At 37.1% G+C, this 27,929-nt stretch overlaps 1 protein-coding gene across 1 annotated transcript; it reads right to left on the bottom strand.

Annotated features, from left to right (window-relative positions):
- Window positions 1-223: 223 nt before the first annotated feature.
- LOC140152277 (tRNA (32-2'-O)-methyltransferase regulator THADA-like) lies at window positions 224-27,296 on the bottom strand. Its single transcript, XM_072174582.1, has 25 exons — window positions 26,927-27,296; window positions 24,631-24,702; window positions 23,410-23,623; window positions 22,835-22,955; window positions 22,250-22,608; window positions 21,769-21,910; window positions 20,589-20,746; window positions 19,512-19,593; window positions 18,402-18,667; window positions 17,009-17,343; window positions 15,725-15,914; window positions 14,537-15,023; window positions 13,934-13,997; window positions 13,317-13,541; window positions 12,253-12,437; window positions 10,833-11,179; window positions 8,440-8,580; window positions 6,883-7,092; window positions 5,791-6,034; window positions 5,047-5,326; window positions 4,572-4,811; window positions 3,373-3,595; window positions 1,791-2,239; window positions 847-1,008; window positions 224-359 (listed from the first exon to the last, which is right to left on the bottom strand). The coding sequence occupies exons 2-25, from the start codon at window positions 24,687-24,689 to the stop codon at window positions 335-337; spliced, it is 5,208 nt and encodes a 1,735-aa protein (XP_072030683.1). The 5' UTR covers window positions 24,690-24,702; window positions 26,927-27,296; the 3' UTR covers window positions 224-334.
- Between the last annotated feature and the right edge of the window lie 633 nt (window positions 27,297-27,929).

The raw sequence follows: 27,929 nt of genomic DNA, 5'->3' as shown, positions 1-27,929 counted from the left end.
ATTAAAAGCTGCGTTCATTCAATTGGAATTCCCACTATAATTCAACTGACACAAGTACACCAAGTTTGTTTTTGTTAAAAATAACTTCTGGTACTGATAATGTACTCCTTTTCTTGCTATCTATATACATAAGTCTACTGAGTGCAACCACCCTCTCTAGGTAGGGGACCATTCAGTTTATTCACAAATTAAACATGTAATGCTATTTAACCCCTACCTGTATTCCTTGGTTACACCCAACTGAAGGATACTGGACGCAGTCAGCTTCTCTTGGAAGTTGAGCAGCAAACATTGCAGCTTCTCTGCGTATGGTGCTCTGTTCATCTTGAAGTAATCAGTGCAGACCAGCACTGAAGACACTATTGAGACAAACAAAGATGTAGCAAACATCACATATGGACAAATCTAAAATTACTCTACACAAATCCTTAATTTAAAGGTATGTCAAAGCTGTTTTATTATACAATTGTATAAATTATCAAACCTTGTTTAGTTCAAGAAATCTAACATTAATCTTATACACCAATCCGAGAAGCGTTTACTGTATTTGGCCCTCTATTGACGGAACCACAGTTGTACCAGTGCGGAGATTTAATTTGTTTAATCAATTCATGATCGTGCATTGAAAATCACTGTTGTGTACAATTCTGCGTAGCACACTAACAAAGTAAATGATGGAACCCCCGAGATTGGGACACCGCAGTTATACGTCCAGGCAGGGTCGGGGACACCGCAGTAATGGCCTAGTCGGATTGGTGTATAAAACTTGCCATCATCATAAGGAAGAAAAAAATTATACATTTTTCTTACACAACAACTGAGATGTAAGTCTTTTTAATAACTCACCACAAAGCAGCTGGTATGTTGTCCTCAATGTGTGAATCACAAGATACACTGAGAGCTGTTACACCACAAATCTGCAAACTCTTGGCTACAGACAAGCGAGTCGTTTCCATCTCGATAGGATCACTGTATTGTAACATCCAATCACCCCATTCACTTAGCATGCTGATGAAAGAAATATATAAAGAAGCCAACTAAAATGAAATGCACAAGGTGAAGTAAATTGATGAGAATCATGGCAAGATGGGGTTTTAGATGGTGCATTTTTTAAATTCCCTCCCCATACCCACCTGGTCACTGAATACATCATATTGGTCAATGGATACATCATGTTTGAAAAGCATTTAAGGTAGGCACCTTGAGATATCCGTCAATTCATCACATCAAGAATACTTTTTTGACTTTTTGAAAGACATTTTTAGCCCAATTATTTTCACCAAGCAGCTGGCGCCGCTATTGTTGAACACGGTTCCATTTCATATGCTTCTTTATATACCATATTGTCTGTAATAATCACCCCTTATCATAAATGCCCCCAAAAGTGACCAAAATGCAAAAATGTCCATACAGTATCATGTAAGTAAGCTTAATACTGGGATGTCACACACATTGCAAAATTGCATGGGCAAAACCTATTTTAAACACTCCCATCCACTTCATAACAAAACTTTCATTTACTGAAATATATGAACCACTTTTTTGTAAGAAAATGCACTTGCAAATGCAATTTTGTAGTGAAAATGTTCAGTATTACTACCAATAATTGCACCAAAGCTCTTTACACTGGCCACCTTTTCAAACAGAAATCCGGAAGTAAGCCGTATTTCACTCCAATGAGCTGACAGCTATTTTTCATTCAAAATTTGCCACCTATCAATGCCCCCTCCTTTCAAAACATTGCACGCTCCAGGGCATTAATCAATTAACTAAATGCAGTTAGTAATTACCCATTCTCTATGTGTCCTTCCATCAAGTGATCCCTCACAATAATACTGAGTACTGGTAACGCCGCTGCACACAAAGTACTGCCTCTCTTCCCATCAGCCATTGCACTTAGATATCTCCATACTTCTGCTACATTATCATATTGCACTATTGATGTTGCACTACTGCTGTTAAGGGTTACATACAAATATAAGCTTAACCCAGCATGGATGCATTGAATGTCATTCTCCTTCAACACAGAATGAGTAAGAAGGTCCCAATGTTTGAGGTAGAGTAGATTGATTAACTCTTGATTCATTGGATGTGTGGGTGGGTATTCTAGGGCGGCTAGCCGTGTGTCTTGGTGGGAGGAAGTCAAGAGACTCATTATAGATGATACTTGGTCAGATGGAGATGGAGATAGTAGTAATAAAGCACGTGTCATGGCCTGGTTTAGAGCTGGAATACCAATCTGGGGAAAACAGAAAAGAAAACATAAATCAACAGCTTTGAATCTAGTCAACCAGACATATCTATTGTATACGTACAAACCAATGTTGCAACTGAACCCTTCTGTCTTCAGTTGGGTTGTGACACAATTGACCTTCAGTACCGGTTGCTTCCAGTATATATGACAATTTTATAATAGGCTATTCCAGTTGAAATCCATACACCCCCATGGAAGACATGACCTTAATCTCCCACACAGGGAGTATGAATTTCAAATGGGGTTACCTAAATGGGTAACTCCATTTTAAGATCTACACTCCCTGTGTAGGAGATTAAGGTCATGTCTTCCACATGGATTTCAACTGGAATAGCCCAATGCAACAGCTGTTTTTCAATACTTTTTGTCCTACATCACATTTTTAAGATGTTACTGAATATTGGATTTTGAGCTGGGCTACCATTTTTACCCAAATACCAAATGTATATATCAGTTTCCAATGTCATCATCACCTATAATCGAAAAACATTTACAAGTATAGTTTGCAAGGTTTTTTATTTGTTAGTTATGACAATGGGCATTTTCCTTATATTACATAAAATATATCACTGCCACAGAGGAGAAAGAAACAGAGCGCGTACAACCAGTCAAAGTCTCAGCACCGCCTGATAATGAGGGCTGATTGTTCCATGAAATGCAACAGGCGAGACTGCTACGCAATTACCACATATTTTCATGGTCTATCGCATAATCGTGAAAGCACGTAATGCTCTATCGTGTATACGCAGCACGCCGCACTGGCGTGATTGTAATGTTAGACACGGCACGATCGAACAATCGGCCCTCAAGAATATGCGAGAACTTACATCATATAATACATGGGGACTTTAACTGGTTGTACGCGCTCTGTTTCTTTCTCCTCTGTGATCACTGCTTACAACGTTTGTCCAAGATCATTGTGTAGCAAGTGACTATGCCTTATTTAAGACCTGTCAATTTATTAATTTGGATATTACAGATATGACATCTCTCACACAATGGTGTAGATTTCAAATGGTGTGGCCCATTTAGGGACCTCATTTGAAATCCACACCCACTGTATGGAAGATAACGGTCATGTCGTCTGTAGGGGGTGTATGTATTCCAAAGGCACTCACTTGATATTCTGGAGGGTTGTCTGCATACTTCTGTGCTTCCTCTCTCAACCATAAGACAAGATTACATGCATCCTCACATCTAGCTACTAGCATCCATTGTATTATCTTGTTGCAGGTCTTGATGAATAGCGCCCTCACAATAGCGCATGAATTGCTTGCGGAAGCAAGCCATGACACTTTGCTGAATGCATCAAGTAGGGCCTTGCTCTTCTCCACACACATACTGAAATGGAACAAATATATCGCAACTGATTTTACGCTGGTATCAACATTACAGACCTGCCAACCTACCGAAGTCAGAATGAGGGACATTGAGACCAAAACCTTGTACATGTACACAAACCAGGTACGGACAAATTCAAAGACTTAAGGTGTGCAATACTTTCAGAATTCAGAGAAGGTTTTGCAGGTCTGAATTTATCACAATGGACTAAAGAGAATGCTATAGCAAATTTTTAAGAGATATTTTTATCATTTTCTGTTGTTCTTACATTTAAATTTGCCATCACTGACATTTTCAGAAAACAGGACTGTCCCTCATTTGCACTTTGGTAAACCCCCATTGAAGGGACAGTCCCTTAAAATGAGGGACAGTTGGCAGGTCTGACATTATATTGAACATAAAAATGGAAAGTGGTAACATAATACACAAAAAAAAACCCATAATATAATAACTCATATCTGACATAATAAAATGTAGCTGATCACATTGGTGCATGAACTGAGAAGGGTAGTAACAAAATCAGCCATATCATTTCAAATCTATTACACCAGACCAGCTAAACCATGCCCTTAATTGATCAAAATATTGGCTAAATGTTAAAAATCACATATGTACAAGCACTACACATCCTAATAAAAAATATATATGTTTCAGAATCTACCATGTGTTGATCCCCTTGGCATTTTAACTTGGTTCACTTTGGTTTGGTATACACAACATAATCAACATTACAGGTGGATGCAGAGTGCATGGATGTTGAAGATAGACTGCTCTTTTGCTCACATGGGCTGAATGGTCTATGGAAGACATGGCCTTAATCTTCCACACAGGGTATGTAAATTTCAAACCGAGTCACCATTCAGGTAACCCCATTTACACTCTCTGTGTGGGAGATTAAGGCCATGTCTTCCATAGGGGGTGTATTTGTTTCAACTGCAATGGCCTATTTTCATAGTGTGAACAGGCATTCACCTACCTCTTCCCATTTATGGCAGTTTGAACGAGAGTATGAACCAACAGGAGGTATCCATGGAGTTGATTGGTTAATGATGAGTCTTCTGGTTTCTGTGGCAATTTCAATACAACCTCTACTGCCCTCTCTATGGATTTACCTTCAGGTACAAGAGGCAAGATGGCCCGAGAGGCAAGCTCACGGATGGAGTAGATTGGACTCGAAAGAAGATGTGTGATTGGGTCTAGGAACTCCTCTAATGTCCTGTGTACCAAGACAAGTACAATTAAATAAGTTACAATTAGTATGCAGAACAGTAACAAAAATGGCTTTGTAGCATGTTCAAATGGATGAACTAAAAATATTCTTGGCCTGAAAAATTTAACGTTAAGAAATAAGATGCTGAAATACAGGGCAACTTGCACCAACAGCTGGCAGACTACACCAACAAACTTGCACAAAATGGCAGAAAAACTCATCTGAAATATCTGTGAGTTACCTTTTTTCTGTATGTTGTTCTACACCCAACCCCAATTTGGCAAGCACACTGAGTACTGGATGCATGGTTGGGAATAGTAGTATCTCTCTATTGTTTGTTACTAAGTCATCACCGTCCTGATCCATCACCTCTGGTACCTTCATAGCTTGTTTCATTTCTGTCAGTAGGTATTCCTTCAGCGATGGATAGCGAAACACAAACTCTGAAGCCGATAGAGAGTTAAGGTTTGAGTGTTCATCTGCTACTCGCTTCTGACCAAAGATCCTGGCAACCAATGTTCCTGTAAAATACAATGAATACAATGACAATGTTGATTTCAATTCAGAGATTGGACTACGTTTAGTTTTTACATGGATTTGCAATCGGACTACTAGTTTAGAGCTGTCAAGCTTCCTTCAGTGAACGGCTCTTTTCAGAGCCACAAACGCACAAGTGATTGTGCAACATATAAGTGCCAATTGCAGTTAGGATCTTGACCACAAAAAAGTACACACTCAAAAACTAGGTGATTTATAGTGGCTATGACAAACCCACAGGCTTGTGCACATTTGAACAGATAATTGCTGATCACTATTATAATGGTCCAAGACACCCAAAATAAACCACTTGGCATCATTCAAGGAAGCAGCTATATATGCAGTTAACCCTAATACGCCTTCATCCAGAAATAACCATCACAACCAGAAGCAGCTCCCCACATTTTCATATGGGTAATCCACAACCATTTTTACACTTGTCACTCACCAAACAACTGCATACAGCAATTCCTTATTGCCCAGAAAGGACATGCAAATCCAGTGATAGCAAACTCGACAGCATCCCCTACATATGTAAGCATATCAGTGTTAATAGCAGAACACCGGAATAGTGCCATCATCACATTGATAGCATGCGTCTGTGGTAGATCCATGTTGCCATCAGGGTTGTCTGGTAGCGGTTGCTTGGCTATTGATGCAAGTCTTTGCATTGCATGTTGTAGAAGGTATTTCTGTTAATGGATGGAAGAAAATGTTTCCGTTTACCAAGCTTAGTAAAATAGATGCATTTGAAATGTTCCTGATTACTACACCATGAAGTTGCATTAACAGTGATCATGATTGTCATTGGATAGAGTACACCTAGGTGTGTGAGGGAAAGATAAATGAACTTTGTCAAACCACACGACAAAAACCATTACCTACAAAAGCTGTTCTCATAGTTAAAAGTGTTCTCTGATGATTGATTATGGATGTTGAGTATATATGCCACTGGCTGAGTAAGATATTCATATTTGTAACTCTAAAAAGACTGAGAACATTTGAAAGAAAATATAGCCAGACAAGGCTGATTTGCTTGTTTCACTTTATGAATTGGACCTACTTTTCTCTGGGTTTTCACTTCTACTTTAAATTTCCTAACCTCACTTTGTATTAAAATTCAAGAATTGTACTGAAGCCCTCTCACACCTGAGTCATTGACAACTCACTCTGCAGGCCATATACTTACTGCCCCACCTTCAAACAAACTACATCCTATTTGTGATGGATCAATAGGATCAAGACCTGTAACTATATTACCCTGTGTGTTACTTATACAGCCCAGCCTCAGATTTGTAATCCAAACTTTCAGCAACTTAACCCCATGAGTACTACCTGCTGATTGGCTACAAGAAGACTATTATAATTAATTTAGCCAATCAGCAACATGGTAAGAAATGGTGGTAGGGCTGAAGAGGATTGAGGTTAAATATTTAGAAGCTGTATTTTAATTGGATACTCAGATGAATAAATCACATGATAAACCAATTAGAAACAGTGTAACAAAGGTAGCAGTTCTCAAAACAGGTCATTAACTCACCTCTCTTCCCTTTGGCTCTGCCACAATGATAGACTCCACCACAAGTGGTAATCCAGCACTCTTCTTAGTGAAGGAAGATTCTGCAGTGGTTAGTATTCCAAGAACTCTCTCCAGTAAACTATGTGGAAGACTAGCAAACTTCTGATTATGACTAGAGAGGAGTCTAGCACATAGTCTGGCAAAACCCTGGTTACATCCTTCAATGGCTCCCTGGAACATCACAAGAATTTTCAAAAGGTTGCAATGGTTACATGCAGTAATTTGCCTGATCAGAAGTCATGGAAGGTGAGGGTGGTGTGCTTATTAAAAATGATGAAGTGAAAGTAAAAATTGGAAATTTACACACAGGTGTCAAAATTTTTTGTCCTGATATAACAATTCAAATAAAGAATAGATCACATAATCTAGGCTGTTTTGTTATCTAAGTAATCCAGCAAAATAGGTCATGGTCAATTATAGGCCTTAATGGAAGTAGACCTATTTTGTTGCGTTACCTAGATAGCAAAACATCCTGAATAGCGCAAACTGGGTGGGGTTCAGCAGCCTGCCTTAGGGCCCGGGCCTTAGGGCCCCTGCTAAGGTCCAGAGGTAGTTGGACTGCATTTTAGCTTTTTTATATGGCTTTATAGGATGATCCTCTTAGACAAGATTTCTTAATTAATCAAAGTATTAACCACTAATATCAATGAGTCGAATTGCAATGCACAGTAACTATGTTTGCTAAACTATGAGCGCATTGGCGTGATGCGTACTGACGTCAAATGACGACATCTCAGATGCACTCGCAAAGGCTTATGGGATTTACGGAAAAGGTCAATTAGACATTAATACAACTACAAATATGTGACATGATCAAGGGGAATGAGTCACATGTTGACCCTGGTCGAAAATGAGTTTTACATATGAAGAGCTTTGTTTCAAAACCCCTTACATCCACTTCAGCAATTTTAAGAAAACATCAAAAAATTATCAAAAAAATCAATGATATAAGGGGGTTTGCAACAAAAGCAGTTTTTGGCAGGATGCTAATCCTACCCAGGCATCCCGCCAAAAACTGCTTTTGTTGTAGACCCTCTTATATAAGTGATTTTTTGATGATTTTGTGATGTTTTCTTAAAATTGCTCAAGTGGATGTAAGGGGTTTTGAAACAAAGCTCTTCATATATTTCTTCAAAGGGCATTTGGAGCTTTCAGAAACTGAAAACCCCATGTTAATACGACTTTTCTTTGCGAAGTTACATCAATTTATCAATCACAGAAAACAATATAAAACAAAAGAATTTAAACACTTTTTTTGCCAATATCTCAAAATCAATATTAGCGACATCCGACTCATTTCCCTTGATCGTGTCACATATGTCCATTAAATAGGGGGCGCTTAGACAGTTGTCACTTGAAAAATTCTGCAAGGGTCACTTCTTACTTTGGTCATACTAATTTGGTCGAATACAGTACATAAAAATAATGACAATTTAAAATATTTTAGCAGTAACTGCAACCACTTCAAGCTTATTATTGACAGGGTGGACAAAACAGAATAATGATAAGAGATCCAACCTTGTGTCTGCATTTGGTGAGTATTTCAATCATGATGTCAGCTATTCTTTGTAGATGAGACAATTGAAGTAGTCCTCCTTTGTTTTCCTCATCACACAATGGGCAGGATTCTGCCAGAGCTCCAAGTAGTACACTGCTTTCCTGTATACAATGAAGCAAACATGTTATCTAACTAAATTGAATACATTACAATCTGTGAACTTATCCCCCAGTATTTCTGGGAGGATCACTCGAATATGAAAGTGCTATGCATGCTGATTAATAAAAATATAGAAAAAGGGTCAGATTTTCAGTATATAGTATACAAATATATACTGCCATGAGAGGTTCTGGTTAAAACTATGGGCCGAGGTGAGATCAATAGTACTATTTTCCTGAGGGCGCAGCCCCTCAGGAAAATAGTATTAATTGATCTCAACGAGGACCATAGTTTTAACCAGAACTTCGAATAAAGGCAGTATATATTTGTTTTATATACTTCATTAATATGTTCTTTGTTCATTGATTTGTTAAAAGAAAATTATTTGACGTTTTGACTCTCTCGCTTCTATCCTGAGTGAATAGCACGGCTAATTTAAGCACAACCTACCCTTCAACAAATCGAATAGCCTAAAATCGGGCTAACCAATTACAGCAGCGCGAAATGACGCCATGGCAGTTTCGCGTATGCGTGAACTGTTCTGTCGCATCGAATGCGCCGACGCTGGAAGGCATGGTCAAAAGTACTATTTACGGCTTGGAGGTACTATTTACGGCTCATCCGGGACATTGAAAATACTATTTACGGCTTAGAGGTACTATTTACGGATAGGAGTACTGATGGTAGAACTATTTTTGGTCATGTGATCCACTTTTAACCAATCAATGAACAAGAATATATTAATGAAGTATATAATGTTAATTATATACCTCATATATAGATTCCTGTCATCTGATTGGTTGAAAGTGCAGTCATTGAATTAACTATGCCCGCAAAATGAACTATGAACCGGTCCATGGAAATGAACTATGGACCGGTCATGTGCGTCACGATCAAACTGCGCATTTTTCCCAGCGTAAAATGATATTACGCACGCATTAATGTTTTCACGCGTTATAATTACGCAGATTGTAATCTGTGTGCCGTTCGCATTGAAACTATTAATTTCTCTTCCCAAAATCGATGCTTTTAACCAAACAGATGACAAGAATCTTAAGATTTGGTATATAAAACAAATATTGACTGCTTTTTATTAGGGCATGGTTAAAATTATAGGCCAGGTGATCTCAAAACCATGACTATGCCCCTCGGCTACGCCTCGGGGCATAGTCATGGTTTTGAGATCACCTTGGGCCTATAATTTTAACCATGCCCCTCATAGCAGTCAATATTTGTATAATAAAGAAAGGAGGTGGCCTATATTCATTATTATATATCTCATATATAGATTCCTGTCATCTGATTGGTTGAATGTGCAGTCATTGAATTAACTATGCCCTCAAATGAACTATGGACCGGTCCATGGAAATGAACTATGGACCGGTCACGTGCGTCCCGATCCCGTAATCGCAACATCCCCGTATCCATTCGGTATATAAAACAAATATTGACTGCTTTATTCGGGACATGGTTAAGATTATAGGCCCGCGGAGATCACCTTGGGCCTATAATCTAAACCATGACCCTCATAGCAGTCAATATTTGTATACCATAGCAGGGTGTAAGACAACGCACCACACAACTCACATCATTGATATGATCAATGATGTGCGCCAGGATGCAGGCTCCCATCTAAGCTCTGATTATTTCTTTGATTTTATGCTCATCTACTCTGTGAACTGAACTCATATTGTGACTGAAGTACATCTGAAAGCTAAGTAACAACCTAGTTGGATTGTTATTTTGGTTCGTTTGATATATTTTCTGCAATTTGACACCGATTTCTGATACCTGGAAATGACTCTTTATGTAGCCAAATTCTGCAGACTAAACAACCATTTGTTCATTGACTTGACTAGTATCCTAGGCCCTTGCATGAGTGGTCAAGGAGAGCAATTACATTGATCAGTTTAAATCACTTGTAGCTACTTGTAAAGTGATCTTTCAGCAAACTCACTTTATAATAGATTTCATCTGATCTTCTTGAGTGGATTTCAGACTTTTACTGTATTGCAGCCTAATCACTGAACTCCTCATAATGGTTCTCAAGCAAGCATTACTTGTTATAATCCTTTTGGGCCTATATGTGATCAACCAGCATGATAACTTGCCTGCCTATGTACCAACAGACTGTGAACTCAGGTAGTGCAGTGGTGTAACTCTCCAACAGTAATCATGAGGCCCAGGGTTCAATCCCCGCTGAGTTCACTACTGCACACAGATTTCTCATTTGTGCGTCCTCAAAAATGCATACCTTTAAATTAAGCCAACAACATGACAGGACAACTTGATGTTCATCTGACACAGCTGTTGTGTCTTCTTTCTTCTCCACCCCATCTAATTGGACATGAGACAATGCACCAATCAACCCATCAATGGCCTCCCCCATCTGACCAAACGAGGGTGCCAAATTCCTTGCTGCAGCTTCTTCTTCCTCAGTTTTTCTGCCAGACAGTACACCTAGGATGAAGAACACTATGTCATGTATAGTGTTGAGGATGTCCTCCATGATGGTAGACCATTTGTCAGGATGTTTTCTTGACACAAGCTGTAGGATGCTGGGGTCTTCTGTCAGACATCTTCTTATGGTTAAAATAACACCTGAATTGGATGAAAATAATGTTTTTACAAGGATAGCAAATTCATACACACTTTGAGGCCCATCTAATCAGACCAGAGTAGATATAATATATGATGCATCACCTCATTACATCAAATGATACTACTAGGTTCCTTTTGTTTTCATGTTGAGAATAGACTGGTTAAACATGGGTAAATTCATGAGTGTTAGTTCTTCTATTGCAATATATTTGAAGGGCTTTGTTTCAAAACCCCTTACATCCACTTGCCCATTTTTGAGAACACATAAAAAAAATCATCAAAAAAATCACTTATATATGGGGGTTTGCAACAAAAGCAGTTTTTGGCGGGATGCTTTGGTATGATGAGCATCCTGCCAAAAACTGCTTTTGTTGAAATACACCTTATATCAGTGATTATGTTGATGATTTTTTGATGTGTTCTCAAAATTGGGCAAGTGGATGTAAGGGGTTTTAAAACAAAGCTCTTCATTTCTTAATCACTCCAAGCAACAATTGGCCCTCAGCAAAGGCAGCTGACCTTTACAAACCTGTGGATTATATCATTGCTATTGTAAATCTATATTTGTAATGGCACAAATTAAATCATTTATTTATTTATTTATTTATTTATTCTTTCTTTATTGAGGGTTATACTGCTTCAGTGACAAGCACTGCTTTTCAAGCAGGCCCTCATTGTATACATGTTATAGCAACAAAATATATTACGATACACAATATTTACAAAATATCATACAGTATTTACAATATATTACAAATAAGTATAATGGTATCATCAACTACAAGATAATTATAAATACCATGATTCTAAATACAGAAATACAATAATTATATTTATATACAAAAATCATGCAAGCAAGCAAATGAACAAAATGTAGATAAAGACAGGCCTAAATTTCTTTAATTTTTGACTGAAATTGGCCTAAAGTCATATTTTCCATCTGAGCTCTTACTGTCGGTGGCAAAGAATTCCATGCATAGGCTGCCCTGACGTGAAAAGTATGTTGACCTGAATTTGATTTAAATTTTGGTACAATCAATGTATCATTCATTTTCTATTTCTCTCTATCTTACCATGCATAGGAGTAAGAGCAGCAGCACTGACAAAATTGGCCTGAGTGCACTTAAATTGATACTTGAGAATATCCAGCAACTTGATGATGAAAACATCTATTCCTGTAGGAGGCTGGTTGTCATGGTTACCAAGATTGCTGGTCTCATCAACACCAGGTTGATTAGTACTGACTTGCAAAATACTCCTAGAAATGTAACATTAAAAAAAGGATTGCATTAACTTATGACAACTTTCTATCAGAGGTGTAAGAAAAAAGGATTTCATCAATCAACTTAACAAAGCTCAGTCCAGCGGGTCAGTTGCCTGATGAAGTCTGGTGGTTCCAGATGCAACGTCGCAATAGTTGCAAAAAGTAAGTTCCAGTATTAGATTTAATTCCAAAACTCTGTATGAAACTACTGGATGACTAAGAACATTCTTGGTTTTTTTTTCTGCGTGGTCCGCATCTCACTTGTTGCAATATCTGCTGATTATGTGGTCTGATGTGTTTTAATGATATTCGTTACCGGGATTTTCCCATGGTTTAAAGTGTTTCTTGTTATTATAACTGCTTTGCTTTTTTATGTGTACTTAAGACTTTTGGGTGCAGATCACTCTTTTATTGTACTTTTAAAGATTTATCTTTGTAAATTTTCCTTGCGTATCGATTTTATTTTGTATTTATGTAAAGCGCCTAGAGGCCTTTTTGGCATTGGGCACTAGATGAAACGCCTTATTATTATTCACTCATTTACAAAGCTTTGTAAGTCTCAAAATCAATCGTTCAACTAACAATGCCTCGTAAGTTCCATTTCACTCAATTGACTTATAATCGGTACCCTTTGCAAGTAATAAGGATTTACTACAAGAACACTTTGTAAAGTAATGCCTAGGCAAAGCGTATTTATAACATAAAAACGGTTACTTTAGTTATGAAGGTTTAAAAGTTTATTGAAATGGATCCGGTATTGTCAGTATCTGGTGCTTATATCAATTTTACTGCCATATTTTCTTTAACAGCAATAAAAGATTTTGATCCCTATATGTATACAGAAAGAAGGCAACAAAATCAAATTTAACTTACTTCATGAAAGTGAGTTTACACAGCAAAGCTCCTGCATCAGCCATATGTGCTTTGGGATGACATATCAGCCGAAGTCCACTACATAAAATCTCATTACCACATGTCGCAGGAAATGAAATGGATGATGGGAGAATAGGTGGATAGAAGGTTATCAAGAGGTTAAAGGCCACATTCCTGATGTCATTGGAGCCATCTTGAACACATGTCAGTATCAGAACTGCAGTTCTATATTAGAGGAGAGAAAGAAAGAGAGAGGGGGAAAATATATTGTATTTGTGTTTTAGAAATGTTACATGAGTTTTCCATTGTAACTTTCACAGCCTACATCTATATTGTAGCTCCACTCCAAAATGGATACTTATTAAAAAAACCTTGGTGAATTCTAGGTGACCCAAGTGAATTATTACACAATTTAACAACAAACAGGGCGGCAGCAGAGAGAAATGTGTAGTTTGTAAACATTATACACCCCAATTATTCCCTTCCAATAATTAATTAAAAAGGTATCTCATTACATAAAAAAATCATGAAATTTGATTGTGTTACCCGAGAACATTGTAATAATGCCTTCAATAAGAAGCAATACATATATATTGTAATGAGCAAACTTCTCTAACCTTTCAGATAACAGGTCAAATTGATGGTGAGTTCTTGCCCATTCAAGAAGTGTCTCTGAAGATCCTGTAATGATTTGAACAGAAATACAATAAATAAAATACATAAATTATACAGATTTATTAGAAGAATGGACCACAACAGAACACCAATAATGATGGTTTTCTGCACCATGCCAGGCTCACTTCTCAAGGTTAGACCAAAAACAGATGGAGTGACCAATACGAAAGGAAGACTGGTGGAGAAAGAGCAAGAATCATGATGATTGTAGGATGTCTTATCTGTACCTGGAACTAGTCTGTGGACTGGACTTCCATAAGTAATTAAGTAATAGATTTATTAATCGCCTTGTAGTGTACATTGAACCAACCTATGCTTTCTGATATATACTTTCCAAATTTGATAGCCTGATCACTTGTCAGATTTCTTTTGCTCCGTAAGATTTATCTCACATTTACCATTAGCATAGTTAATTATGCTGGTCCCAATATGCTGAAATCTAAATTTTGATGAATTTAAGGATGTCTAGTTTAGGATATCACTGATTATATCTCTACAGTTAACTACACCCTAATCATTTAAAGAAGGTAGTATCAATTCCTTACCAGCGTTTCCACCTTGCACCTTCTGAGACCCGGATCCATGCAACAATGTCTCATACAGTAGGCTTACCACATCAAGAGACATTTTCTTTCTTTGATAACAAGCACCAGGAAACAAACTAGATATAGCCGTATCTAGAAACATCTTGAAAAACCTGACACCCATATTGAGCTGTTCACTAAGCGATCCAATTCTCAATTCATCTTTGGCATTTGCTTTTGCTTCTTCTTTCTTCAATTGTCTCAAGCATGCAAGACTACCATCCCGCATCCTTGTCAGCACTGCTCTGATGGATTTATGAAGCTTATTGCGAAATGAAGCACTGTCACAATTCATGTTATTGGGAATGAAGTTCTGTATGAGTTGTACCTCCATTTCTGATGGCATCTGGGATTTCTTTGGGGTGATACAGACGAGACTGAATGCATCAGAGCGGACGTCTTCATCACAGTGCCACAAAGCTGCACTTATTCCTTCCCATTCATGGACCTACATGTATTGAGAGTAACACATTTGATATTAGCAATGGAGCCAAATCTGTTTCATCTTTCAATGCTTGGTCAATCCTTATTATGGAATATCAATTAATTGACTTGTTAAAGACCCATTCAGTGATCCCAGTGCAAGTGTGAAAAAATTAAAATTGTTTATAAATTGCTTAAAAGTGAAGGATAAGTTATTCAAATTGTCATTTGGTGTTTTTGAAATGACAAATTTGGCAAAAAACAAAGAAAACAGCAGTACTGACGAAGTTGAAGCCTTATTCAAATACATGTAGCTAATTTAGATATCTAAATAGATCTGTATCTAAATTACAGATTTGTGTAAAATGTCTTATTTTGTCTTAAATACACAGCTTTCGGCTGAACTACTCGCAGGCTATGTTAGCACATCTATGACAATAATAAAGGTACCAGAATCTGAATTTTGATGATTTTTACGATCGTCCGGATGAGCAAATCACTGAATGGGCCTTTAACTGTGAAAACATTGAATCTTGTGTATACAATGTATTGACCAAATCAAATTTTACCATTAATCCTGATTCATAACGTATAAATAGACGCAGTGTTACCTTAATCCAATCACAGATAATTAATTTTCAATACACAGACACAATTGCAGGTTATTGAAAAAAAGGCTGTCGTTCTCAGGCGGTTAATAATAAATCGAAATAATTATTTTCTTACCATCCAGTCCTGCTCATTAACCTGATTCATCCTGGCTTGTTGTAGTAGTATTATCTGAGCATGGAGGACTCTAGTGTTGCTGATTCCCTCACATACTGATTGCATTGATGTCCTCATTATCCCATAAGATTCAGGGAGGAACTTCACCGTCAGAGGAAGCCAATAATTGATGATGTGATATCGGACCACTCTGAAAAAAAGGTGAAATTGGAGTCTAAATTTAATCTGCATATTGGCATCTAAGGTTTTGTGTCATTTGTCCAGTTGATTGCACCACTTGGCCTTGGACATGAACATTTGAATTAGGCACCATATTAAGATTGTTGTTGTTGTTATTATTATTACTAAGATACAGTTTAGCTGATTACATATTTTTTAATGAAATAGTAGATACAGGTCAGATCAAGCTATATTGGTGAGTAGCTGATTGTTTTTCTTTCAAATGTGGGCTACAGGCAAATGTTCCACTCTTCCATGTGGGGCAGATAAATATTGACAGGGTACATTTACAAGAAAATCAAAACTGGTGCGGTTAAAGGTCTGTGACCAGATTGCTAGCCTGATCCCCCATTTATATTCATCAAAACTGAGATTTTGGTATCAAAAGAAAGCTCATATGTTTCTCATTACCCCAATGAAATTTAACACCCGAGATGTTTCGTTTAAATGAAGTGAACAAAAATGTAGTGATTTGTGGTTGCCACACCGGAAGTGTATGTAATATTTTATGGGGCACTGTTGTACGTTTTTGCTTCTCATATCAAAACCGCTGCAGCAATGCAACTCGAAATTTGGAAAGGAATTGTTTTAATGGTAGGTATCAATCTAAGATAGAAAACAAAACATGAAAACTTTCAGATCCACTAATCGCAAAAAATTAATACCGCTAACATGTCCTGATGTAAAGTATAAGAGGGGGATAAGTAGCAGATACAACTTTCTCACATTCACAAAATTAACACCAACAGGCTAGCAACAATTTAATTTGAATGTAGCCCAGTGGTGCAGTGGTGGCGCCCATGGGGGGGGGGGCAAATGCCCCAGTCAGAACTCTTGCCCCCCTGTTGCCCCACCCAGAAAAAACCAAAATTACGAAAATTTCCACTTTTTGTGGTAAGTTTGCGCAAAATTTTGCCCCCCCCCCCTGAAATTCACTTTGCCCCCCTAATGCCCCCGGAAAAAAATTCCTCGCGCCGCCACTGATGTAGCCTACCCCTATTAGCACTATGCCAATAGCACAAGAGTGAAATATCTATTTGGGGAAAAAAGAAGATGATTTCTTACTCATCGTCACTGCACAGTCCTGTCAATAGTGTTTGCTGCCAGTATCTCTCCCATTCTGTCGTCTTTCTATTTGCTATTACATCCTCATCAGATTTTCTCCTTTTTATCGTCTTACTATTGGCTTTTAAACATTGTAACCATACTCTATAGACATCAGTGGCAGCCACTGCAAGATAGTTGGTACCTAGACATTCCAGTAGATGGGAAGGCAAGGCTGGGTAAGAGGCTAGTAATTCAGTAGAGTTGCAGTATGGGATGACTGTGCAGAGCAGTTGATAGCGACCTTTGACATGCCAAGGACTGTGCTGGAGTCTAGTGGTGATCATTTTGTATAACTGTGGATTGTAACAGAAACAAACAAGAGAACTATAACTGATACATCATGATACTACATGAAAACAGAATCTCATCCTAAATGTATGTAAACACAATTTGAAACTACATATGTACACATATACCGTAAAACCCCGTCTACAAGCATATAGTGTGCTTCTGATGAAAGCTACATTAATCCAGTCGCCATTATGGAATTTGAGCAAATAAATTACGGATCCAAGCATATACAAACAAGTATTATTTTAAGACCGATCTATTGTATTGGTATATTAATGCTTGCATCGAATTAATTAAGCTTTTATAAAAAACACTATATATGCTTGTAGACGGGGTTTTACAGTATGTGGCAATGAAGTAATTGATTACAAATCAAAGATAGAATAGTCTACAAACCAATCAATGCATTGGTCAATCAATCAATGAACCAATCAATTACTCATCTAATCAATTAATCAATCAATTTTCCAATTCAAATTTGTTATTGCATATAGATTACCTGTTATATGTAGTCTATTCCAAGGTTTATGATGTAATATTCTCTCACATGTCCATCCATTTTAAAAGATTATTTGACAATAGTAACAAGTATCAGGAGTGAGGAAAAAATAATTTTATATAGAATTGCAGATTCATATGTAGTGGTAATAACAATGAAAATTATTGATATAAACTTCAACACTACTTGTTTATTTCGCTTACCGGGAGCGCTTTCAAGGAACTTCCTCGTCATCAGCCATCCATCATCGGTCCTTCATTGAACCGAGACACAGGACTGGAATTAGATCCTGTGTGGGACAACCTGAGCAAAACCAGCGACACCAGGGGCAGGAAACTTCCGACTTCGGTGACGTCATCAAGTTTGATGTCACCTGATCAGGTTGGTCTCTAGCTGTTTCTAAGAAAACATCAGAGACAACAACATCGGCTGATGACGAGGAAGTTCCTTGAAAGCGCTCCGGGTAAGCGAAATAAACAAGTAGTGTTGAAGTTTAAATGAATAATTTTCAAAAATAATTTTATTTATGCATTTCAAGTCTTACTTTTTTAAGCCACTTACTTTTGATTCACATATCTCTAGCAATTTATTCTCTGCCTCGTAAGCCTCCAGTAACAAAGCTACAATAGATTTGACTAATTCAGGCACACCATCCACTGGACTCTGCCAACTCTGCCATGCAATGGCTAATATATCCTGTACTACTTTGGACTGAGGACTAAAGATACGCTGCTCTTCTTTCGTATCAACTGATGCATCACTCACATCCTGGGATTGGTGAAGAAATGCTAATTCTCTCTTGACAGTCTGCAGCCAATATGTGAGTACTGGTAATAAGAACAATATTTATTCAAGTGAATGTTCATACATGTTGGCAGATAAATAGCAATGGGATGTTCTGTTTGAAATCCATATACCCCCAATGGAAGACATGAACTTAATCTCTCACACAGATAGGGTGAATTTAAATAGGGTTTAATACCTGAATGGGTGACTCCATTTGAAATTTACATGCCCTTGGTGGAAGATTAAGGTCATGTCTTCCATTTATGGATTTCAACTGGAATATCCCAATTAAGGTTTCAACAGTCATTCAACTCAAAGGAAATTGAGGTTAACCTTAATATTTCAATGTGAGAACATACATCTTCATCATCAGGAGAACTCCAGTGACATTGTGATAGAGTTGACCTCATGATTGACCTCAGATGACCTTTAGTCTAATCAATGAAGTTTTAAGTTTCCTTTCTCTTTGTGTTGAATGACTGTGTAAACCTTAATTGCTGCAACAATATTTATGTTTTTAAACTTATATTAATGAAATTCACTTTTATTTAAATTACATATGTGACCCAATCCAGTCCACTCAGGCTTAAGTCATATTTTTTCAAAATTGAGTAATTATTAAGTTTATATGAAGTACAAAATTCCCTTTCTATCGGTTCAAACCCCACGTTTATAACTGATTTGGTTGCAAAGTTACAACATTTTTACATGTTCATAGTATAACTATGACTAACTATAACCTTCAACCTATTTCTGGCTATCTCAGTGATAGCCGACATTAGCCTGAGTGGACTACACCGGGTCACATATTTTTCACAGAATTCTTCGTTCTACGCTGTTACACAATGGTAAAATTTGTAATGAAAGTGTACCTATGTGACTCACCTTGCAGTGCATGATATTGCATATCCCGGAGTTGATAACACATACCACACACCATTGGAAATATGACATCAAGTAGTAATGCCTGAAATCAACAGTCATACAGGGTTAAAATCAACGCAGACCAACTTTTACAAGCTCACCTTCATGCTCCCTGATTTACTCATTATAATTCTCTCAGTGACTAATATAGTTTATACTAGATTTACACCGTCACATACTCACTTACAAAGTAGGTTAGTAACGTCAATATGACAGTCACTCATAGTCAATCAGTCTATCAATATCACAGAGTAGCTCAGTTAGTCAGTCAGTAGACCATTCGGCCAGTGTCAGTCAGTAAGTAAATATTTAGTCAGTCAACCAGTCAGTGATTCAGTGTATTGTCAGTCAGACTGGCAGTCATTCAGACAGTCAGTCATCCACTCAGTAACTAACTTTACAAAGTAAGGTACCTTTATAAAGTAAGCTAAGCTTCTTTGTAGCTGCAAATGACAAGTACACCAAATTTTGTTGAGGTTAAACCTTCCAAACAGAAAGTTGATATTACCAATGCCATCAGCTGCATGGTGTACACTGTATCTTTTAAGGCTAGTACAGGGTTTCCTAAACTGATTCCCTGTGATCCAAATTTGATGGCAAAATATGGCACAACGACCAATAGCATAATAAAGTTATTACAGACAGAAACCATTGTTATGTGCCCGATTATCTAGTACATTGACCCTGGACTTTGATGCACAGTAACTCACGCCTGTCATTCTTGATGTTTGTCACTGCGGAAAATGCTTTGTTGCATTTGTCCCAACTGCAGAATGGATTGGAAATAATATCCTAGCCTTTAACCCCCTGAGCACTACCTGCCGATTTAACATTGCCTCTGATTGTTCGATTACATGATATCTTTACTTTAATCACCAATCAGAATGGAGCTTTGTAAATAATTCACGCCAATCTGTTTGCATGGTCAAATTATTCTAACAATGTTGCTGATTGGTCCAATTGAAAATGAAAACTTCTTTTTGGCCAATCGGCAGGTAGTTTTCATGGGGTTAATATAATTATAATTGATAAGCTTACCTTGTCCTGTAGTATAGACTCATTCTTGCTGCATGTAAGAAGACCTCGAAGTAGCGTCAGTTGACTGAATTTTCTTGTAGGTGCATCCCCTGTAGGGCATTTGCACTTAATGCTGATATTTCCTATGCTTAATGTTGAGTTATCTGGTGTATTAATTGCTGGAGAAAAATTGAGATGATATTGAAGTCAACAATTAAATTAGAAAGCAAAATTATAATTCTACGCTACTCAAATTTAGTACCCTCACTCGAGCACTTTCACTGGGTCAACATTTGTGGTGAAAGCGCTCGGGTGAGTGAACCAAATTTGAATAGCGTAGAGGTAAAATTTTGATTTCTATTTATGTTTACCGCTACTCTCATATCGTTGTGCGGGAAAACCGCCTATGTGTCATAGGCCCCTGAATATGTTTAAAGCAAAACTAGAGCCTGCTTCTTTGCATAACATGTGCATCTCCTTACGTAGAAATTGCATTTGAATGAACACAGCTTCCAACAGTGTGACGATTGTCCGCATACACTGTGTGATGAATGCCTGCAGTTGCGCAACACGGAGATGGATCCAACCATGCCAACTCACTTGTAATTGGTTAATATTTTCATTATAGGGCGATTTCACAAAAGGTCATCCAGATCCAGATCCAGGTCATTAGTTCAAATCTGCCTCCAGAAGACATGATGCATGTATTAAGTACAAAAAAAAACCCAGTTGAAGTGATATTGATTGACTCATTTACTTTGTACTTGTTCCATACATCATGTCTTCTGGAGGCAGATTTGAACTAATGACCTTTCGTGAAATCACCCTCTAGTATCGAAGGGTTGTGCATTCTCGTTGCATCTCCTTCATTCAAATGATTTTTTACTGTAATTTATGTGTAATTATTGGAAATATTAATAACGCTATGGCAAAACAAAAGTGTTGTTTTGACAAATGAGTAATACATATTTTGATAAGTGATAGAATTTTTGTATTTTGTGATATTAAAATTTTTTTTAACTGATAGAAATATAATTGCGCAATTCAAGATTTTTTGTGTGTGGTTAGCACAAGTAGGCCCTACCTGCAATAGCTGCCCTTCACACATTTAACAGTTTCTGCATCTTTAATATTTGGCCCATATAAAAAATATTACACCTGGCAGCCATTACAGATGGGGCAATCTCAGTTTATTACATACCCATCTCAGGTGTCCACACTTCACATTTGCTGTGTAATTGTAGCATGTTTAATGCAATGCTGTCTGCTTCCTTCTTCTTGGTTGCTGAATTCAACACCATTGCTAATGCACCACCTGCCATCAGACTACACTCTTTGGAAACCTCTGGAACAAATCATGTACCAGATTATGAAATTTAAGATTGTAAATAAAAATATTAATTTTTTTTTTTTTACTTACAGAACTGATATAATATATCATCCTGCTAGTGCAAGAAAGTTATATAAATCATTCTGGCTATTTTGCAAAATCATTTGTCTTTTTTATGCAGACAATTTATTTTAGAGGCAAAACACAAAATGACAGCGCACAGGATTACAAATTCCCCTTTCAAATAGATCCTGGCTACTGGTAACTTTTGTTTTTTAATTTGGTAATGAAATTGATTTATTCTAAAAAGTCTTTCAACAGGAAACTTGGAACCTGTTGACCCTTTATATACCTTATTGCTTATCATGTCCAGAAGAGCTTGAAGAATACAGTGAAAGTTCTGTGTAACATTAGCAACATCTGGTGGACAACTGTCCCCATCAGGACAACACTGACTTGATGGTGTCTTCTCTATCCACAAGATATCCTTTAATTTGTCCCCCATGCATCGGCACATTTGTAGGCATATTTTGGCCCCTAGTTGACACACTTGCATAGCAGATGAACTGGAAGAAGGAGTATAATTGTCATCTGTGACATCAATGGATCTTACACCCTCTGTTAATGTTATTGCTAGAGTTGATGTGAACGGAGTGAAATGGGCTTCTAGTGCTTTCCTTGCAGTCACACTGTCCTCAAGTAAATTTGAAACTGGAAAAAAAGAATATCAAGAAAACAATAAATGACACACTTTCTCAAAATATCAAGAGCTATCTTAAGAACCACTGAACCAATACTAGGCTTGTTTGTACTCATTTTAATGCATTTTTCATGCTGACTCCGAATATGGTCATGATACTTTACATTTCAGAATTCTTTTTAAAACTTGTTGTCTGCAGTCAACCCGCCTGGCGATGGGTTAACCCCTTACCCTTACCTGTTTTTAGAGTGATGAGGTCTAACCCACATGTGTTGTCTTCAGGAGTTATGAGTTTCCATATAGCCTCCTCCACATGCTGGATGCTTTCTGGGAGTATTCTCTCTAATTTGTCTATGATCTGTCAATTACAACATATTAAAACATACATTAGCCTCCTGCACATGCTGGATTCTTTCTGGGAGTATTATCTGCAATTTGTTTATGATCTGACAATATCCATATACTAAACATAACATACATTACTTCATTTTATCTTTCATTTATAAAGCACTGTTCAATAATATTTTCAAGCAAGAAAAAATAATGCATTTGCTTTCTGTAGGTATACCAAAACCCAAAATGCAAGATTGTTGTTATTGTTTGATTTGTATGTCTATTTTGACCATTTAATGTGGAGTTCTATGGGTGGACTTAATATCTGAATATGACATTATAATTCACATTATAAGATTGTGCTAAGGGACCATTTTGGCAACCTTTGCGAAACCGAACTAGTGCCCCCTTTGTCTGGGTTAAGAAGCCTGTGACATTACATCACAAAACAACAAGAACTAAAATGTTTAAAATCTCACCTTCTTTAACCTGTGGGCAACTTTGCTATTATTGCTGGCATTTTGGATGTATAATTCAGCTAAATTTTTACTAATATTTACAACATCTTCTTTCGCTGGTAACGATTGAGTAGAAGCATCCCCTTGGTTAGAACAATGGAGCTTATGAATGATGGGCACCAGTGTCTTTTCAATTGTATCTATTGAGTTTTGCAGGTGTGGGCCTCTCTCTGATCTGTCAAGGCAAATTAAAGGAAATAATCAACCAACCAATCAGTCAATAATACAATCAATTTCGATACAGAGAATGTTTTAAATATTTTAAATTATTATAGGCCTAGATGACTTCTTTAAGGGCTGGGGTATGAACGTTTGGACATGCAGTATTTATTGTGGGACATTGGAGCACATCAGACATATCGAATTGCATTCTGAATACGAAGAATGTCTTTCTGATATCAAATAATTTTCATTTTTTGAAATTAGCAATTTAATACACATTTTATGGCAAATCATTAAAATTGATATTTTGATATTTAACAGTACTTGAAGTAAACTTTATAAATCTGATGATTTATACTTAAAGTGTATGTAGGTGGGATGAAAAGCCGACGATCAATTGAAAATTTTGACCTTTCGTATTGAAGATATGGATTTTTTTTCCCAAAACACCAAAAAAATTAGGTCTTAATACACTTTAAGAATATATCATTAGATTTATATAATTTACTTCGAGGACTGTTATATATCAAAATTTGAAAAATATCAAATTTTTATAATTTGTCATAAAATTTGTATTATATTGTGATTTTCAAAAATGAAAATTATTTGATATCAGAAAGACATGCTTCAGTATTCAGAATGCAATTCGATAGGTCTGAGGTGCTCTCATGTCCCACAAAAAATACTGTCGAAACGCAATAAACGCTCATTTTAGATCCCTTAACCCAGCTTAAAAACAAAGACATTTTTTGTCATTGGCTGCATAAAATTAATTTTAGGTTCTCGTCAGAAGGATTTTCATGAATTGACAAGGCTGGGGTTATTTTTGTTTTGTTTTGCAATGCAAAATTAGCATAGCCAGCAGTTTATCTTTTCTTTCACACAGGGAATGTAGATGTCTAATGGAGTTACCCATTCAGGTGACCCCATTTGAAATCTCCCCTACCTGGGTTGGAGATTAAGGTCATGGCTTCCATATGGGGTGTATGAATTTCAAATGGAATAGCGTATCTGTCTTACCTGTTAGACAAGGTGATATTCCTCATTAGATCACAAGCCTTATGTAACTGTTGTTCCATTCTGATGTCTCAACTGAAAAAAATATTATAATACATTGTATCATGATTATTTGATTGTCGATATTTGAGGTGAGCTGTATAGAAAAGAATCGGTTATGGTGTTGTCTAGGTCTTGTCATTTTTACTTAAATGTTCTGGTTTCAATAAGTTCTCTGTTCCCTCCCACTTGCTTGAGAAGTCTAGTAGCCAAGAATTTGCTCACAGATAGCTTCACATTCTAGGCTAGAGACCAGTTTGGGGGCACTCATAATTCGCGGATGTCTATGATATCAAATACTCTTGAAGCGTCATGTCACATAACAGTATCATATTTCAGAGACGTCTCATAAATCACACACTCCCTAGTTTCTAAACCCAGTCGCAATTTCGCAAACGATATTAGTTGGTGAATGTGCCAGCGCAGTGGGAATACTTTTGTGAGTAGGCCTTGAAGTCAGGGTTGTAGCTAGTCCAAGTTGAGTGCCTGCTAATTATACTATCCAATTCATGAATATTAGAGCGCAGGCTTGGGTACTCTTGGGATTTTTTTACTTCAAAACATTTGATTTTGGCCATTGCAATCTAAGTGTGTTCTGGGACCATTTGTCAGAATTTGCACAGATAGATATAATTTTTTGCACAGGTATATACTTGCTAAGCATAGGAAAGCTTATTCTAATACACTCAGCTTCGTGCCGATGTGCTGCATAGAGTACCCAGCTGTCAACAAAGCTTGACGTATGTGATATCACAGACCCCCCGTATGTGAAATCACTGACCCGTCTTTGAAATCAGAGACGTCCTTGAAAGTTGAATTACGAGTGCCCCCAAACTGAGACCATTGCATTCAAAATCTAGTCTGATTTGCTGAAGCATGACACTGTGTAAAGCAATGGAAGTTCAGAAGTAAACACAGCTGATCACAACAGATGATTGCATCAAAAATAATGCTAAAATTTCACTTCAGCAGAAATTTTAGACTGTCCAAAATAGGCAAATCTTCTCAAACGATACAGCAGTTGACTCATCGAAATAACTTTCATCCAAATTTCAAAAACCTTCGGTGCACTGTCCGACCGAAAAACGATAGCAACGTACTCTAGCATAGAATGATTAACTATCGTGTGCAAATTCGAAGCTAGAGTTCCCGAGTAACCTCCCACTTCCTTTTGATGTGGATTCTAATATTCAAGCATAATAATATTTTGTAAACATGTTTTAGAAGTTTAAATACTTAATAATATGAAGTTAAAGTTTTAATGTTATCACCCATAAAACACTACTTTAAAGTTTGAGTAAACACTAGTCTTTAATCAGTAAATGTCATTCTTGTTGATACCAGTTTGACTTGCTCGAGAACTCTTGCCAAGAATTTGCTCACCGATAGCTTCACAGAGACCTTTGCATTCAAAATCTAGTCGGATTTGCTGAAGCATGACACCGTGTAAAGCAATGGAAGTTCAAAAGTAAACACAGACGATCACGACAGGCGATTGCATCAAAAATGTTGCTAAAATTACACTTCAGCAAAATTTTAGACTGTCAAAAATAGGCAAATCTTGCTCAAAAGATACAGTTGACTCATCGAAATAACTTTCATCCAAATTTCAATATTAAAGCTGAATTTATACTCAATCGCCGAGCGATTGCGATTAATCGCTTTTGAAAAGTGATGGGCAATCGCCGAATTTGGCGATGCATCGCTCGTCGCTTTTGCATTTATACTAAGTTATCACAGCGTTGGCGATTGCAAACGACAATTAAAATAACTAAATGCCACAAAATACATTTGTAAAACATCAGTTGCTGTCAATAATTATTGCTTTGAATTAATTCATCACCAAAAATTAATAATCGAGAAAGGTAAATCAATTAGCAAAATAGCAAAATAATAGGTCCAGATGGTTGTATATGATTGGTTGACGCATTCATGTGTCAAGCGATATCGCAGGGAAGTTGAGATTTCTTCAACTTGCAAAAGCGACGTCGTTGTGCCTCGGCGATTTGAATCGATTGATCGGCTTGACGCTCTGGAAATGTAAGTAAACATTGAGCATGCGTGAAAATTGCTTTTCTGCAAAAGCGATCGAGTATAAATTCAGCTTAACAGAATAAATAACCTCCGGTGTAAAAAATTGGACCGCTGTCCGACTGAAAAACCATAGTAAAGTACTCTAGCATCGAATGCGTATAACTATCGTGTGCAAATTCGAAGCTAGAGTTCTTGAGTCAAGTTAATACCGTTACAGTACCCTTACCTCACTGACCTTTTCCTTCATTAGTGAACCTAGTTTTTTCCCTGCATGGTGATGGTGGTGGAAGCACTATATAACCGTGTCATTAATGTTGATGTTCATGCATGGAGACGGCATGGACAGATGGCTGGGTACTTGGAAAATGTGTATTTTGGTAAGCTTACTCAAATTGAATGATAAACTCTCAGTCAAGAGTCAGAGTTGTGTTTTGTACCCACTTCATTCACTTCAGTGTCGATCCAGAAAACAACCAAAATAACATTAAAATTTTGGCAGAAACTAAATTCATTCGTAACTACCATACACCTTACATAAAACAGTCACATAATGGCCATATATAACACGAGCCATAAAACGCGACATTACACCACACACACATAATTACCGAATCGCCGGTTACCTAACGTGTTTACGACAGGAAAATACCGAGGCGTTGATGTGTAATGTGTTAATAGAATGCTTACCCAAATCCTTCCCACACGCTAATGGACAGTAACACAATGAATGGTAAGCGTAGCTTTGATTGGAGTAAAAGAGATTACACGTAGTCTAGTCGTTAACCATGCCGTTAAAACACGAGTGTATTTTGCAGCTTCAGAAAAGACTACTTTTAGTAAATAGTTTCATAATGTGAACGGTGTTTATATAAACACAACACAAAAAGTAGGTCCGCACATATTAAAAACTAGTATTTTGATAAATATCCAGTATAATTTCGTGTTCAACTGAATGCGTTCATCTTGAGTAATAACATGTTTTTATTTATCAAAAAATCGACTATGGCATAGTCTATGTCCCAGCAAACACACAAATGTTTAAACGTATTAAAACATGTTTTGTTTTTTATTTTCAAAAGTTATTATATAGGCCTATAAAAAGAAATCATTTTTTTAACCACGAAACAAAGGAATACGGTCATTTTCACGGTAAAGGGTGTAACTTTGGATTTTTAACATTTTGATCCGTTGTGTTCTAATAATCCCACAGAATTCCATGATTTTTGGCC

Source organism: Amphiura filiformis, chromosome 5, assembly GCF_039555335.1.
Source record: "Amphiura filiformis chromosome 5, Afil_fr2py, whole genome shotgun sequence".
In the NCBI taxonomy this organism is placed as follows: domain Eukaryota; kingdom Metazoa; phylum Echinodermata; class Ophiuroidea; order Amphilepidida; family Amphiuridae; genus Amphiura; species Amphiura filiformis.
The sequence above is the reverse complement of the archived record's forward strand: the minus strand, read 5'-3'. Positions and strand labels throughout refer to the sequence as shown.